General features: G+C 49.6%; 1 protein-coding gene and 1 pseudogene across 3 annotated transcripts in view; both read right to left on the bottom strand.

Moving 5' to 3' along the window:
• Positions 1-17,180, bottom strand: part of Vapb (VAMP associated protein B and C) — a 41,022-nt gene extending 23,842 nt beyond the window's left edge. Inside the window, exon 1 of one of the 3 annotated variants that reach the window (XM_034494879.2) lies at positions 16,990-17,180. In XM_034494879.2, the coding sequence (XP_034350770.1) occupies positions 16,990-17,047 (58 nt within the window). In that variant the 5' untranslated portion in view covers positions 17,048-17,180. Of the gene's footprint in view, positions 1-16,434; positions 16,560-16,989 lie in introns of those variants that run through there. The other 2 variants (XM_076930336.1, XM_076930335.1) reach the window with 2 other exon arrangements.
• On the bottom strand, positions 2,512-5,721 carry LOC143441109 (protein APCDD1-like pseudogene; annotated as a pseudogene).
• Positions 17,181-17,894: the final 714 nt, after the last annotated feature.

Below are 17,894 nucleotides of genomic sequence, written 5' to 3'. Positions count from 1 at the left end.
AGGACCCCAAGGCTGGAAGGGGAGGGCCAGGCAGAGAACCCCAAGGCTGGAAGGGGAGGGCCAGGTAGAGAACCCCAAGGCTGGAAGAGGAGGGTCAGGCAGAGAACCCCAAGGCTGGAAGAAGGGGGTCAGGCAGAGGACCCCGAGGCTGGAAGAGGAGGGCCAGGCAGAAGACCCCAAGGCTGGAAGAAGGGGGCCAGGCAGAGGATCCCAAGGCTGGAAGAGGAGGGCCAGGCAGAGAACCCCAAGGCTGGAAGAAGGGGGTCAGGAAGAGGACCCCAAGGCTGGAAGAAGGGGGTCAGGCAGAGGACCCCAAGGCTGGAAGAAGGGGGTCAGGCAGAGAACCCCAAGGCTGGAAGAAGGGGGCCAGACAGAGAACCCCAAGACTGGAAGAAGGGGGTCAGGAAGAGGACCCCAAGGCTGGAAGAAGGGGGTCAGGCAGAGGACCCCAAGGCTGGAAGAGGAGGGTAAGGCAGAGAACCCCAAGGCTGGAAGAAGGGGGTCAGGCAGAGGACCCCAAGGCTGGAAGAAGGGGGTCAGGCAGAGGACCCCAAGGCTGGAAGAGGAGGGCCAGGCAGAGGACCCCAAGGCTGGAAGAGGAGGGTCAGGCAGAGAACCCCAAGGCTGGAAGAAGGGGGTCAGGCAGAGGACCCCGAGGCTGGAAGAGGAGGGTCAGGCAGAGAACCCCAAGGCTGAAAGAAGGGGGTCAGGCAGAGAACCCCAAGGCTGGAAGAAGGGGGCCAGCCAGAGAACCCCATGGCTGGAAGAAGGGGGCCAGGTAGAGGACCCCAAGGCTGGAAGAGGAGGGCAAAGCAGAGGACCCCAAGGCTGGAAGAAGGGGGCCAGGCAGAGGACCCCAAGACTGGAAGAGGAGGGTCAGGCAGAGAACCCCAAGGCTGGAAGAAGGGGGTCAGGCAAAGGACCCCAAGGCTGGAAGGTGAGGGCCAGTCAGAGAACCGCAAGGCTGGAAGAGGAGGACCAGGCAGAGAACCCCAAGACTGGAAGAGGAGGGTCAGGCAGAGGACCCCAAGACTGGAAGAGGAGGTTCAGCAGGACCCCAAGGCTGGAAGAGGAGTGTCAGGCAGAGGACCCCAAGGCTGGAAGAGGAGGGCCAGGCAGAGGACCCCAAGACTGGAAGAGGAGGGTCAGGCAGAGGACCCCAAGACTGGAAGAGGAGGGTCAGCAGGACCCTAAGGCTAGAAGAGGAGGGTCAGGCAGAAGACCCCAAGGCTGGAAGAGGAGGGCCAGGCAGAGGACCCCAAGACTGGAAGAGGAGGTTCAGCAGGACCCTAAGGCTGGAAGAGGAGGGTCAGGCAGAGGACCCCAAGACTGGAAGAGGAGGGTCAGGCAGAGGACCCCAAGACTGGAAGAGGAGGTTCAGCAGGACCCTAAGGCTGGAAGAGGAGGGTCAGGCAGAGGACCCCAAGGCTGGAAGAGGAGGGCCAGGCAGAGGACCCCAAGACTGGAAGAGGAGGTTCAGCAGGAACCTAAGGCTGGAAGAGGAGGGTCAGGCAGAGGACCCCAAGACTGGAAGAGGAGGTTCAGCAGGACCCCAAGGCTGGAAGAGGAGGGTCAGGCAGAGGACCCCAAGACTGGAAGAGGAGGTTCAGCAGGACCCCAAGGCTGGAAGAGGAGGGTCAGGCAGAGGACCCCAAGACTGGAAGAGGAGGTTCAGCAGGACCCCAAGGCTGGAAGTGGAGGGCCAGGCAGAGGACCCCAAGGCTGGAAGAGGAGAGTCAGGCAGAGGACCCCAAGGCTGGAAGAGGAGGGCCAGGCAGAGGACCCCGAGGCTGGAAGAGGAGGGTCAGGCAGAGGACCCCAAGGCTGGAAGAGGAGAGTCAGGCAGAGGACCCCAAGGCTGGAAGTAGAGGGCCAGGCAGAGGACCTCAAAGCTGGAAGAGGAGCGTCAGGCAGAGGACCCCAAGGCTGGAAGAAGGGGGTCAGGCAGAGGACCTCAAGGCTGGAAGAGGAGGGCCAGGCAGAGGACCCCAAGGCTGGAAGAAGGGGGTCAGGCAGAGGACCCCAAGGCTGGAAGAGGAGAGTCAGGCAGAGGACCCCAAGGCTAGAAGAGGAGGGCCAGGCAGAGGACCCCAAGGCTGGAAGAGGAGGGTCAGGCAGAGGACCCCAAGGCTGGAAGAGGAGCATCAGGCAGAGGACCCCAAGACTGGAAGAGGAGGGTCAGTCAGAGGACCCCAAGGCTGGAAGAGGAGAGTCAGGCAGAGGACCCCAAGGCTGGAAGAGGAGGGTCAGTCAGAGGACCCCAAGGCTGGAAGAGGAGAGTCAGGCAGAGGACCCAAAGGCTAGAAGAGGAGGGCCAGGCAGAGGACCCCAAGGCTGGAAGAGGAGGGTCAGGCAGAGGACCCCAAGGCTGGAAGAGGAGGGTCAGGCAGAGGACCTCAAGGCTGGAAGAGGAGGGTCAGGCAGAGGACCCCAAGGCTGGAAGAGGAGGGTCAGGCAGAGGACCCCAAGGCTGGAAGAGGAGGATCAGGCAGAGGACCCCAAGGCTGGAAGAGGAGGGTCAGGCAGAGGACCCCAAGGCTGGAAGAGGAGAGTCAGGCAGAGGACCCCAAGGCTGGAAGAGGAGGGTCAGGCAGAGGACCCCGAGGCTGGAAGAGGAGAGTCAGGCAGAGGACCCCGAGGCTGGAAGAGGAGAGTCAGGCAGAGGACCCCAAGGCTGGAAGAGGAGGGCCAGGCAGAGGACCCCGAGGCTGGAAGAGGAGGGTCAGGCAGAGGACCCCAAGGCTGGAAGAGGAGAGTCAGGCAGAGGACCCCAAGGCTGGAAGTAGAGGGCCAGGCAGAGGACCTCAAAGCTGGAAGAGGAGCATCAGGCAGAGGACCCCAAGGCTGGAAGAAGGGGGTCAGGCAGAGGACCTCAAGGCTGGAAGAGGAGGGCCAGGCAGAGGACCCCAAGGCTGGAAGAAGGGGGTCAGGCAGAGGACCCCAAGGCTGGAAGAGGATAGTCAGGCAGAGGACCCCAAGGCTGGAAGAGGAGAGTCAGGCAGAGGACCCCAAGGCTAGAAGAGGAGTGCCAGGCAGAGGACCCCAAGACTGGAAGAGGAGAGTCAGGCAGAGGACCCCAAGACTGGAAGAGGAGGGTCAGGCAGAGGACCCCAAGACTGGAAGAGGAGAGTCAGGCAGAGGACCCCAAGGCCGGAAGTAGAGGGCCAGGCAGAAGACCTCAAAGCTGGAAGGGGAGGGCCAGGCAGAGAACCCCAAGGCTGGAAGAAGGGGGCCAGGCAGAGGATCCCAAGGCTGAAAGGGGAGGGCCAACAGGACCTCAAATCTGGAAGAGGAACGTCAGGCAGAGGACCCCAAGGCTGGGCTCATTCCCACATCTCCCTGTAGTGTGGCTCGCCCTCCCCTTCCTTCTTACATAACCTATTCTGCACGTTTGTTTCTGTGTCTATGGACTGGCGCATCCGGTATCACATCTAGGCCTTTATCAAGGGACCACCAACAGCAGAAGGCCTGGATGCATGACAGATCAGTGGGAGGTTTTCTATACTGTTGCGTGTGCTACTATATGAAGTTCTTTCTTTCATGTGTGTGTTGTTCTCATGAAACGGTCTGTATCAAAAATGCTATTTCAGAGCTCTTCAGTTTCTAAAGTTTCCTTCCCTCTAAAAACAAAAAAAGAGCAGGCTTAGTGCACTTGTCTGTAATCAAAGGAGGCTGCAGGAGAAGGAAGAAGAGCTGGAGGTCAGCCTGGGCTCCCAAGTGGGACACTATGATAGATGAAGGAGCATGTGGAGAGATACCAGGAGATCAGACAGAATGTTCATAGAGGGTCAGCTCTTCAACAACCATCAACTCTCCAGTTGGTTTTCCTAAATCTACCTCTTACATTAGTTCACACATTAACACAGTGCTTTGGAAACAGAAGCAAAGCGGTGCAGCCGGGCAGCAGTAGCACATATCTTTAATTGCAGCAGAGGCGGAGGCGGAGGCAGGCGGATTTCTGAGTTCGAGGCCAGCCTGGTCTACAGACTGAGTTCCAGGACAACCAGGGCCACACAGAGAAACCCTGTCTCAAACAACAACAGCAACAAAACAAAAGAAAGAAACAAAGGAAGGAGGAGAAATGAGGACCACAGGCCTCACAGGGATCCACATATTCAGAGGCCCAGGTCCTAATCCAGAGTCCTAGCCCCTCCTCACCTTTGTTTCCACTAAGCTTCAGTAGTGAGAGTTACTGCCCATCTCCCAGCTCCACCTCTGTTCATTATACTAACTCCATAATGCGTGTGGAGTTTGATGCAACACCCTATAACATCAGCATGTGTGCACACACACACATCAGTGGTTTGTCCCCTGGTCACCAGTGAGCCCCCTGGCTCCTGAAGGATGTCACTAAGAGAATACCACAGCCCCAGTGGACTGTTTCCAATGCTATGCTGCCTTTATCCAGCTGCCAGACCCCACGCTGGGTGGTGCCACAGAACTCCCCTGAGGAAATACTTAGTGCCCAAGTGAGGAGGTGACAGGCAACAGGCTGGGCTCCCTGACAGTAGGGTATGCTGGGTGTTAGGAGATATGCAGAGTGGGAAATAGAGGGACCAGGTAAACAGAGCCAAACAGGAAGAAACCTGCCTGAACCATTGTGCCCTGTGGGGAAGGGGACAGGGATGGGGACGGAGATGGGGATGGGGTCTTGCAAGAATCATGAAGACCAAACCCAGGAGATGCATGCCAAGAATGACTAGGCTAGGGAGGATGAACTATGTTATTCTCTACAAAATTCACCTAGCCTTGCAGAAGCTGAGACTAGAAGGCTCAAGCAGAGGTAACTGAATGTGCTAATGTCCTGAGGTTAGCTGACCAGAGGTGAGGACAGTGAGTAGATCAGACCCTTAGCGGGACCAGACTATAGGACCTGCTGGGCTGAGCGCCAGAGCATCCCCAGAGAGCTCCGTACTCACCAGAGCACTTTGCAGGGGGCACTGGTAGCCAGTGGGACGGCAGTGCTGTCTCTCTGCCCAGTCAGTGTGGACATCCCCAAGGAACAACTCCTCGACTAGATAGGGTGCCACCCCAGGCTGCCATTGGATGTGACACTGCAGGTGCAGCACACTGAGTTCGTGCATGCTGAAGCCCAGTGCCACCATGTAGTCACCTGGGACCCGGGAGCTCAGGATCTCATACAGTGTCCCTGGCAGCCAGGCCTGGCCTGGGGGCAGCCGTCCTGTACAGTCCTGGCCAGCTTGGGTCTGACTGAGTTCCTGGCAGTGTCAAGCAGGGTGTGTTGGCTGTGGAAGACTATGCCCACCTTGTGCAGATGGTGGTCAGCCTCTGTGGTACCCTGGGTGACCCAGGAGGCCTGGCACAGATGAACTTTGCCCTTGATGAGCAATGAGTGGCTAGGCTCCTGCCAGGCGGGGTCCCTGTAGTAGAACTGGTAGGCTCGCAAGATGTAGCTAGGGTAGTAGGTGTAAGAACGGATAAGAAATTCTGGCCCTGAGTGGATCTGAGTTCAAGGCCAGTCTGATCTAAGACAACCAAGGCTATGTAGAAAACGTGTCGCGAAAAAAAACAAAAAACAAAAACCAACAACAACTACCAAACTATTGCAAACACTATGTTTGAAACAGCACAGGCTGAAGCCCAATCCTATGGCTCTTATTTTGAAATAGTCATATAAAGAACCCTACATATAGATAAAATTGTTTCAAAGAAATTTTAGACCCAAAGTATTATAAACTAATAAAGTACCCTCTCCAACATCCTCCGGAGACAAGAAGCTGCCAAGCCATGTCACACCCATTATTACAGTGGCGGAATCAACACCCAGAGCTGTCACTGACATGGCCATCAAAGGGACCTAGGGCCAACTTGGCACAAGTAGATGACAACCCCCTACTGGAAGCTCACCAGATTCCTAGCTTCCTAGCTCCGTAAACCACCTGCCCTAAGGTCCTCCACAGGTGGAAGAACTGGAGTGCAGCCAGCACTCTCTTAGCTTTAATGGTCTGCGATCAGACTCACAGCTACCTAGAAAACACAAGGTGTCAAGCAGGAGGGGTGGCCCAGAAAACAAAAGAGTTGAGACTAGTCTAGAGAATTCTCATGTGCAACATATGTACTATGTCTGAAGGAATGTAACATAGCCATTTGAAAGAATGACTTGTATCTGCATCTCAACTATGTCTGAAAAGCATGTTGAGGAATACATAGATCATAGCTATCTAATACAGAAAACACAGAAAGAGACCACACTAAACTCGTCTGGTGAGTGAGGAAAAGAAGGAAGTGTGGGCTGGCAGCCAAGGAGTAAAGACACCTAAATTACTCAGCTTCACTTACCTCACTACAGAAAGGTTTAAATTAAACTTAGCACCCACTAACATGTAGCTATAATATGTCTAGAACTTACTCAATTATCTGGCTTTTTCTATGTTTTCTACATAAAAAAAGCACCTGTGTCCTGACATGATGGCGCGCACCTTTAATCCCAACACTGGAGAGGCAGGGGCATGTGGATCTCTGTAAGTTTGAAGCTAGCCTGGAATACATAGTGAAACCCAGTCTCAAAGAAAATCTATGTACTATGAGATCCAGACTGTGGCATTCTTCTGCAAAAAGGCTTATGCCCAGAACATCCTGTGGGCACAAAAATATTGTCCTAATCCATTGGCTGTCCAAAACCAACAGACTTATGGCAACAGTCATTGTAATATAATTTATAAAAATCAAAATTCCTGCTTAGAACATGTTCAGCACAGCAGTGGTCTCAGTAATTCAAGAAGAACCTAACTTCCAACTTGGATAGAAGTTGTTATCAGTATAGAAGATACCCTCACTTACCTAATGATAGACATCACTCAGATCATTGTGGTGGGTCACTCCTGAAATTGCAGCACTTGGGAGGCTGAGGCAAAAGAATTGCTATGAATTCTAAGCCAGCCTTGGCTACCAATCACACCCATAAACTTACAGAAAGAGAGAGAGAGAGGCAGACAGACAGACAGACAGAGATAAAGACAAAGAAACAGAGAGACAGAATTGCTGTGATATTCTACAGCACACCCTTATAATTCCTTAAGACACCCAGGACAGACCCAATGCAAGCTCAATTTTATACATCCATCCCCAAAAGATCTTAAAAACACAAATTTTCCTGTGCATAATCTTTACCCCATCAACTAAAAAACATCTAGTAATTTTCTCTACATTAAAGACCAAAATCCGTAGTCACTGTGACCATATAGAGCAAGCCATTTCCCATAAACACAGTCTGAGAGCACAGAGGGACCAGCTGAGGGAGACCCAACTCCAGCTGGAGTGATCCTAAAGTAAGGGCCCCCACTTATCTGGGTTGCAGCTGCTGCAATACAAATAATGGCTCATGGTAGTCTCTGGTTCTCGGGCTTCAAGACTCTCCCAAGTTGCGACTCTTCACTACAGACAACACAGCCCATGGACATGGCTGGCCTTCTGTGTCTCTCTTTGCTCAAATGGCTTTCTCATTTCACCAATGGAAGAAAGGGTAGCATGTAGCTAGTTGGTTAGATTGGATTCTGGTCTAGTTTCCCTGTTAGGACCTAACTAAGTAGCCATTCCAGGGCCCACCTCTGCTTTGGGAAGTATGCTCATTCTTCAAGACTCTGCTCAGACACCTTCTATTTTAGAAAGGGTTAGGGAATTCCTCCAGCCAGGAGAGATTACTCCTTTCTATTGTGCTTTAACACACTGCTAACTTCCAGATGTGTGTGTAGCCTGGCCCTGGCTTCTAGGCTTCCCAGCCCACTATCTATTTCCCATCTCTCCAGGCATATTTCTTTCTTTACATTTGTACTTACCACACCCACCCAACCTGCCTGAGACCCACTCTTCCCATGCTGCCCCTCCCCATGTCAGTTACCTTAATTCTATCACCTGGTTGCCAACAGGTGCTGAGGGCTCCACCCTCAAGACAGTCAGAACCCAAGTACCTCTCCCCTTTCATTGCTGCTACTCTGGTCCATCATACCTGTCTCTCTTGTCCTGAAACCCATATTGACACAGAGCTCCCATACCTAGTCCAAATAACCAGATATAACAGCCAGGCCATTTTGAAAGCAAACCCCTCCAAATCTTCCTTGTATCCGTCACAGTGCAATCTCATCTCTCCAGCAGTCTCCTTGTTTGTGCCCTTAAAAGCTCACCTTACCCTGTGTCATTCAAGGCAGAAGATTGCTGCTATTCCTTGACCTTGGGGTCTCACAGCCACCTACTCTGCATTTGCCATTCCCAGGGTCTAGAATATCTTCCCCCAAACATCTCAGGTTTACATAAGTTGTATATAGGTCAACCTTTCAGCTCAAATATCACCAACCTCAGTGAAGTGGCTCCCCCAATGTGCTATTTAAAATGGAGCCCAGGGGTCAGGATATAGCCCAATGAAAGTGCATATGCCAAGCATGGACAAGGCCCCAAGTTCCATCCCCAGAACCCTTTAAATATTTTAAATATTTTTAATCTTTTAAATATTTTAAAATGTAAAAATAAAACAAAAATCTTTTTAAATTTTCAAAATAAAACACACAAATAAGTAAAACACATAAAAAGATAGCTTTTACCAAATCCTTTCAATCATCCCTGTCTTCACTCAGCATTCACCTCCAGCTGACATCAGAGTCCAATTTTCCTCACTGGAAGATGAACTCCATAAAAAACAAGGATAAAAAACAAGGATTCCCCAGGGTTTCCTCCATAGGAGCATAGGCATGCTACAGGCAGCAGAAACTAGAACTAATGATCCAGGCTCTGGGTTGGACTCTCAGGCTAGAGAGATGGGCACTACTGCCTCCCACAAAGACAACTAGAGACAGAGCAACTGGTCTGCTGGAATGAAGGAGCCCATCCGGAACTAAGACTGTGACTGAGACCAACATGGTCTATCTCTAAAGTTCAAGTGTGATATGAGCCTGAGTCTCAAGGACTATTATAAGCTCTTCAAACTAAGTTACATTATTCTCCCAACTTGAAGGAGCCAATGAATGTTTTTAGATAGAGAATTCTCAAGGTCATGTTTCAACAAGAAGGATTTTTTGAGCCAGGCCTGGTGGTGCAGGCCTGTAATACCAGCCAACCTAGGAGGCTGAAGTAGGAGCAGAAAAAGCTCAAAGCCTGCCTAGGCGGCTTAGAGACACCTGTCTTGAAAGAAAAAGTTCCTTACAAAGGAAGGCTGGAAATGGAGCTCCATGGTAGATACATGCCTAACACTTATGGGATCCTGTCAGTCCCCAGCACTAAAGAAATGAGACTCTGTCAACTGTATACACAACAGTTCAAAGTATGACAGAAGCAGAAAGACTGAGAACACAGTACTACATTCTGAAGAGTGTACGCTGGTACTTTACTGATTTAAATGCTCTCACAGGTGTAAGAGTAAAGGAAAAGGGAATCGAGGATGTTTGCCTAACTGGACATGAGGACATTCCCAAGACACAGAATCATATTCAGGGGTCAGAATCACCAAGGAAGGCAGGGCAGGCTGAGTCTACAGTTTCCATGACAACCACGTTGGCAGGAGATCAAGCCAGCAAAAAGAGCCAAGGAACTTCCTGGAGCCAGAGTAGTCAGGGAACTTTGTGGAAACATGGTTGAAAGTGCAGGATAAGAGAAGCCTAAGGCCAGAATCCTGATAAATGGAAACAGGGGCCAGAAGAGGCCAGCCAGTCTCCAGGAGAGCCAAGGACAAGTCAGGCAGGCATCACAGAAAGAAACCTGGTAATGGAGAGGGTCCACAGCGGGGTAAGAGAGGGATGCAAAGGCAAAGAGAAGACATGAAGTGGTGTGTCAAACTCACTGTATCCTCAGCTGTTGTAAAGAATGACTAGCCACGTGAGGATGGAGGAGACTGGAGATGGGACAGGAGAGGCCTGGGGAAGAATCAAGGAGCAGAAGCCCTGGGCTGAATACACTGTGCCCAGTCAATGGGTTGTACACAGCAGCCCTGCAGAGCACTGTGCCACACACAAGGCTTGGGGAGGAAAGAGACAGGCCCCCACTAAGATGGTACACCAAGAAAAGCACACAAGGTCAAGTGTGAAGCCTCGTACTGGAGCATTAAATATGAGACAGCGAGAGCAAGAGAGAGAGAGAGAGAGCAAGCGAGAGGAGAGAGCAAGAGAGAATGAGAGGATGAGAGAGAGAGAGAGAGAGAGAGAGAGAGAGAGAGAGAGAGCCTCTCATAATTAAGCAGGAAAGCAGAGGTGATAGTCTGTATAGAAGTCCTATGGCCAAGAAGAGCACAGGCTGGAAGGGAGATGACGCTGGTCAGACGGGAGATGACAGCCATACTTCATCTGTTAAAGGATCCAATCTCTACTACTCTGCTGGCCACCAGCCAACGTTAACAAACTTAAGCAAGATATGATCAGATTTGCATTTCTGAAAGTTGTACCAACATGGAGAAAGGCAGGCCTGAGACTGGAAGATCTGTTAAGAGGCTATTAAGTCAGCCAGAGCAAAACAAGCCTACCACAGAGGGAACAGGGTAGAGGGGGCCACGGCAGTCACTGCCTCTCTAGGCTGCTCGGCATAGATGTGAGTGCCACTCAGTGAGCTAGCAGGAAGAGATGGGGGCAAGGAGAATGGGGTACCAAGGGCATGAATGCTACAAAGGAAGAATGTCCAAGTACCAAGACTGGATAAATGCCATCACACGTGTGACCTCAAGCTGCCCTCAACTCGCCACCAGCTTCACGTCATCATTCTGGGCACACAGCATACAGAACCCATAAAAGAGATGCCACTAGTCACCAGATAACTACCCTACCCTGCTTCTCTGCTGAGGGTTCACTCAGGAAGACTCAGGAACCAACTGGGAAAGACTGTTCTGCACCTGAAAGGGCCCTTTATCTTAGACAGTGCCTTCTGGGTGCACACTCACCTCTCCTGATTCACACTTTGTCAGTTTCTGCAAGCTGAGGAAACCTCTATCATTCATGGGCTCTGCTGACACCCAAGAGGTGGTTGGAACCACAGCCTGCTCTTGTCCAGGGTTTCTGGGGAGGCAGTTATAATGCCACAGACCCTAACAGGACGGGATGATCTTCACAAGAAGGGTCAGCACACATACTAGCCTCTATAGGGTCAAAAGATGAACTAACATTAGGAAATTACACCTGAAGGAGTGACAGGTCCCTAGCCACTGTGCTGGAGTCACATCAAAAATCTGAAAGGGGTTCTTGCTCTTAGTGAAAACACAGCAGGATGGATTAGTATCAAATGCCTTGCTCCCATTAGTCCTCAAAGGACACCTCTGAGGCTTCCTTAAGTTGAACCAAGAGACCTATCTTGAATAGATTATTCAAGGCTACCCAGTGAAGGAAAGCATGCAAGTATTGTACATAAAAATTTTTAAAATATCAGGGTTAGAGAGGTGGCTCGGCAGTTAAGAGCACTGCTTATTCTTCCAGAGGACCCGGGTTCAATTCCCAGCACCCACATGGCAGCTCACAACTGTTCTGAAACTCCAGTTCCAAAGGATCTGACACCCTCACACAGATATACATGCAAGCAAACACCACATTGAAATGAATAAATGTTTTTAAAAATTAAACATGGTAAGACTTTCAAAATAAAAATAATTATCCCCATGGCCATTTCTTTACAGCTGTAAGCCTTCCGCCTGACTACAGAGAATGAAACTGTGTGAACCAGCACTAAGGAGCTATCAGCAGTAGGGGTGGGGGAACATGTATTAAATATCCTTTGAGACAACCAATTTTAAACAGTGAATGTGTATTTTTAATATTATATATAAATAATAAAAAAATTTCTTATGAGACTATATATTTTAACAGCAGTGACTCCAGATACCCCACACACAGGAGGAACCCCAAAGTACCCACGAGGGCCTGTTTCCAGTCAACATCAGCTTCTGTTTAAAAGAATGCATTTAGCATTTTTAAAGATAGAAATTTGAAGAGGTATTTTATTACCACACCATTATTTTAAAGATAATCTTGGAAGGACCATCAAGTTCAGCGAGCAAGGCTCTCTGAGCCTCTCTTGTTTCTGAGGCAGAGCTGCCCGGGTCCCCAGGTAAAGGCTTCAAAGAACCAGTGAGCAAGGCCAAAGCTCTCTGGGTGTGATGTGCTGACCGTGCGTGGGCCTGGAAGGCCCTGAAATGACAGAAAACGAGACACGCCGGCACCATAATGCACCCTTGTTTTAGTACAATTCAAGGCTCTTATTTTATGAAAGACTCCACGGCAAGCTCATCCTGACTAATGGAAGGCTCGTCTGTGTTCATCTTCTGTCATCTCGCAGACAGCAGTGCTCCTTCAAGGCCAGGTCAGCCTGGGAGGAAGTTCTTAGAACTAGAGTTTCTAGTTGTAACATTCTCTGGAACTTATCCCCTTGCTACACCCCTCTTTCCAACTACTTAGCCTAAGACTGCAGGCGCAAAATACATCTCTGTGGAGGAAAGCATAATAATAAAAGATGGCGTTAATGCTGCATAAGAGTCGGACTAATTACTTCCATAAGTCAACACAGGGATGAAAAGTTACCAGAGAATTGCCTGGCTGCCTGACACAAGCCCTCACAGAAAACCAGCTTGCCTTCCAAGTACAAGGCCAAGGGCTACATAAATGTTTTTAAGAAAAAGAAGAAGAGAAAGTTACCTTCTAGTTCATTTTTCTCCTAGGGATAAGGTTTCAGAAGTAAATAGTACTGTCAATGAAGATTTAAGTTTGACTTGAGCCCAGTAAACTTAATGCCACTTGCTTTTTTGATGAGCAAGCTTGTTAATAATTAAATACATGAAGATGATGTATCCAGGATGGATTTAAACCACGGCCATAAAGAACCTTAAGCACGCTGCTGACATTTTGTTGTGCTGTAAAGCACAGCCTGCCAACAGGATCCTGAAATGTTAAGGAAACCAGAGCTTTGACCCACTGAGCAAGCAGTGGAAAGGTAATTACTACCGATGAGGACTACAGCCTCTGGTTGGGAGACTGCTTCTGGTTTCTTCCCACCAAGCTTGTAGCACACCAACTCGACAACCTGAACCTAGTCTAAGCCTCTTCTCTCCATACAAAAGACAGTGTCTACCCACAATCTTGGAGTAGTCAAGTGAGTACCCATACCCAGGTACTTAAGCTGCTTCTGACTTCCAAAGTGTCACTGGCTTTGAACCAGCTTTTGCCAGAACAAGGCGAGGAAGCCTCAAACCTACAACAGGTTTGTACCTCAACCCAGTGAGGTACTTAGCTATCATTTCCAGCTATGACTTCAAGAAAAATTGGGGTGGGGATGTTGACTCCTGGACAATGTCCCAAAATATACAAGACACCACACACCACAGAGGAAATCTGACAGGAGAGGAAGGAAAGACAAACTTTTGAGGTCAGAGGCAGACACAAATCAGAGCTCCCAGGAGGATGTAAGAAGCAATCACACCCCACAGGGCCTAGACAAAGAAAAGAGAAGGGAGCACTCCTTCCACAAACTTACTCTCTCAGAAAGTGACCTCCTCTGAAAGAACTTCTATTCTGACTCCATAAAGATAGCCCATGAAGATAAGGAGTCCAGGAAGCCCCCACACTCTGTGTCTTCCCATTGGCCTTTCTCTTCTGAGTGTTTACTGCAGTGGAATGGAGCATGGACCACAAAACTAAACAAAGCATAGGAACCTGTGGAATATTTTCTTCTGTAATTGTGTGTGTGCATGTACATACGTGTATGCGTGCATGTGTGCATATGTATGTATGTGTGTTGCATGTGTGTATTTGTGTGTGCATATGCAGCTGTGTGTATATACATGTGTGTGTACATATGTGTGCACATGTGGTGTGTGTGTGTTGCTACAGATCAAACTAAGAGCCCACTACCACCGACCTATACCACACTTCAGCCATTTTTGTGTTTGATTTTATTTTATCTTTATGTTATCTTGAGATATAGTCCAATCTGATCTTGAATTCACAATCTTCCAGTACTTAGTTTACAGGCATGTGTCACCACCATGTCCAGATTATAACACATTTAAATTTAACACACCACACAAAATTCCCAAAATTATGAGCAATACTAAATCCCATAGCATCATCTTCAACTGCAGTAAAAGACCCATGATTCCCTGGATGATGAGTACTTTGATTAGCTCATAAGTGTAATTCAATTAGATGAACCTCAGAAACCAGAGTCATTATTCTTAATAACATGAAGGAGACCAGTTAAATCTGAAGGTTCTCACCCTGAAATGAATTCCCTTAACACAATGAGCCAATTTACTGGGCCTCTCATTTTACTGTCTCGGCACTCAGCTTAAAGCAAACAAACCAAGAAACTGAATACCCCAGTTGGGCTTGGTGGCGCCACATACAATCCCAGCACCAGAGAGCTATGGCAGAAAAACCACTCACTCCATACCAGTGTGGAAGGCTTAGTGACACTCCATCTGCCAGGCAAGGGTCTACGCTAACACATGGCTGGCACTCACAGGATCTCCATCAAGTCTCCACATACCCTTGGACGACTCTCCCAGAGTGAGGGCATTTGGGCACCAAACCTCTGGGCTATCTCTTTGGCAACCAGTGATGTTGGCCGGAGAAGTGTCACCTTCTTAGCGCTCCCACCAACCCAAAGGTGAGAGAGCAAATGGCAGCCAAGGTCACACACATTGAACTGCAAGAGCTGGAACCCGCACCTCCCACCCACAGCATCCCCAAGAAGCAAGTATGCCAGCTTGTGGACCTCCATGCACACCACAGGCCATGCCTGAACACTACCACCCACGTCTTCCTTGTTGCCATTGGACCTATGTAACCAGAATCAGTGATACTGTAGTCTCGCTCTGACCTCCTAGGCTCTGGGGAGTTGTCTCCCACACTCTCTAGTCTAGGTCACCTCATCTGCCCCCATTTCCCTGGATGCGAAGGACAGATGGGTGTCTGAGAACAGCAGGCGAGAGCAACCAACTGGATTTGAATTTTCCTGGGTTCTGACACACAGAGGGGGACCAATGGGATAAATGTGCCATGTCACAGGGAAGAACTTCAAGGCAACCCCAGTAAAGTCACTTTGACTACAGTCTTCCTCTCCCAGTCTCCTCCTCCAGAGAAGCCACTGAGACTATCACAGAAAGTCAAAGATGTCCCTCAATAAAGTTACATCCTGACAACCCCTTCCTAAGTTGAAACAATGTTTATATAAAAGTGCATTCAACCTATTTGACCTTTCTGAACATCACAGCGGACCTCAACATGCTCCAGACTTACATCGGCCTACAGGTGTACAGAACCCTACAGCACAAAGCCCATTTGATAACAATATGCTATTCTAATATGTGTTGAGCCAGTAATACTAGCACTGGGGAAGCAAAGACAGGAGGATCATCTCAAGATTGAGGTCAACCTGAATTGACCTCAGAATGTGAGAACTAGGTATCTCAAAAAGAGAAGGCCAGTGTGACAGCTCAGGAGGCAAAGGCACTGTTGTGTAAGACAGGAGATCTAAGATCAATCCCTGGCACCCCCATGATGGAAGGACAGAAATGACTCCTGCAAGCTGTCTTCTGAGCTCCATACACTCACTGGGGCACACATACCCCCATACACAATACATAAATGCAAAACAAATAAAGACACACGCCGAAGACTTTACGCACATGTGCACCCCCACTACAGAGAGATGGACACTGTAGATATGACAGGGTGCAAACACACAAAATATGCAGAGCTACAGTTATAACCAGACGGCGGCTCACTGCTGTGCAGTCCTGTACGGCATCACCCAACACAGTAACCTGGAAAAGGACCAGAATTCAAAATTCCAAATAGTCGCTTCGAAACGCACACCACTTTCTCGCCACTACCAAGTGGGATCCCAATAAGTGTGGGAACCTCTGGTGATGACAATACACATTTAAGTGGATGCTTTTATATAAAAACTTTTGTGTATGTGTCTGTGTGTTTGTTCACAAGTGTGCCAAGCTGCACCTATCAGGGTCAGAGGACAGCATGCAGAAGTCGGTTCTCTCTCTTGACCATGTGGGTCTCAGGGACTGAACTAAAGTCCTCAGCCTTAGCTGCAAGCGCCTTAATCTGGTGAGGCATCTCTGTAGCCCAGTGGTAGGCTGCCTGAGGTTTTTGTTTTCAGGTAAACCAGACGGCCTTTCCTTCCTTGTAAGAGTCATTGCACACTCAGAACCTGGAAGGCAAGGTGAACGGCCACAGCTTTGATGCATATTCCAAGAGTCTGTGGGTACAATGGTTAAGTGTCTGAATGTCTGAAATCAGAACTCAAAACGTGACAACTAGGCAAGAACTGTGATCCTACACTACTTCCCAACGGCAGAGAAGCGGGTGACTCTTAGCCACCCAAAATCATGAACACCTGCTGTGGGGTACATGTAGGCAATACACAGAGAAACATATCAGCCAACTTAAAGTACACCTCCATAGAGTCCAGCTTCATTCTTTCCTTCCTTGTACTTACCACCGCCTGCTGCCATCTTGCTTACTGGTAGTTGAGTCTTATAGGCCTCCAGTGTACAGTCAAATGGCTCAAAACATTCAATGAAGCAAGGAACAGGCTGGGCAGGACCCTGTTACCTCTTGGTCCTTTAAATTAGTGAATGGAAACAAACATACATACATACATACATACACACACACCCGTGTGTATATACATGTACGTACATTTATGTATACACACTATCTATAACATGCATATACTGTGCATACATACGTGTATAAATGAACTTTTTAAATCACCTGTACATGTATAAAGTGCACCTTTACACACAAATGTATACAGAAAGTGTACTACACAGAAAGTGTGCACAGGCTTCCTGAACTGTAGCCCCGACAGCTCGCTGTCCCAGGGACTGACGAGGAAGGGTACTCAGGCCGACTCCGTACACTAACTCCATATGCATGCATTAGGCACCAGGTACATGCGGGCCTCGGGCGGACAGTGTCCTGCCCTCAGGGCGCGTCCCTTCCGGCGCCGGCCGCTGAGTGACAGCTCCCGGACCGGCCGGCCGCTTACCTCGGAACTTGAGCTCGTGCTGTGGCTCGAGGCTCAGGACCTGCTCCACTTTCGCCATGGTCCTCCCCGTCGGGGGCGGCGGCGCGGGCGGGGGGCGGCGGCCTGGGTGGCGGGGCACAGGGGCGGAGGGCGAGGCCGCGGTGCCGGGCGAGCTCACGGCACGCACGTACGTACGCACGCACGCCCCGACGCACGCACGCACGTACGCACGCGCGTAGCAGCTGCCGGGCTCCGGCAGCGGCCGGAGACTCCAGCGGCCCAACAAAAGTAGACTGCGCATGCGCAAGGTTTTCTGACCCACTGCGCAGGCACGGGCTAGCCCGGTCGGCAGAGGGCGGAGCTTCCGCGGCAAGGGGCGTGGTCTCTCGAGGCTTGGGAGGAGGGGCGGTCTCCAGTGAGACTGTTCAGTAAGCGCCTGCAGGGAGAACTGTTGTTAAGTGCTTTACTTAATAATAATAATTAACAAGAATAAACTTCCACTTTCTTCCCGCACGTGTGGTGCCAGGCTCTACTGAGCCTGAATATAATAAAGTACTTATTATTCTTACAAACAACAATGTTTACGGGTTAGTGATATGTGCCAAGCCTTGTGACAGTTCATAAATAACAATTATAAATATAATAAACTGGCAATTATTGTTTGCTTATTTCGTGCCACTCTGCTGAATGCTTTCAGTAACTGTCATAAATAAAAGCTTATTCTGCATTCAGTGTTTACCAAACCGCAAAGCGCTGCACTGAACCATTTGCTGATAGCATTATTTGTTTATGCAAGAAATATTTAGAAATACAATAACCAGAAAAAGACCCGCTTCACACCTTGCTAGGACCTCATTGAGAGAATAAATTAGTTACACACATAAATCACAAGATTAAAAGTGACTGGGAGCCTAGCTCTGTCTCAT

The sequence above is a fragment of the Arvicanthis niloticus genome, chromosome 2 (assembly GCF_011762505.2).
Source record: "Arvicanthis niloticus isolate mArvNil1 chromosome 2, mArvNil1.pat.X, whole genome shotgun sequence".
NCBI classification, from domain to species: Eukaryota; Metazoa; Chordata; class Mammalia; order Rodentia; family Muridae; genus Arvicanthis; species Arvicanthis niloticus.
Note: the sequence above shows the minus strand (reverse complement) of the source record. Positions and strands in the feature narration are given on the sequence as shown.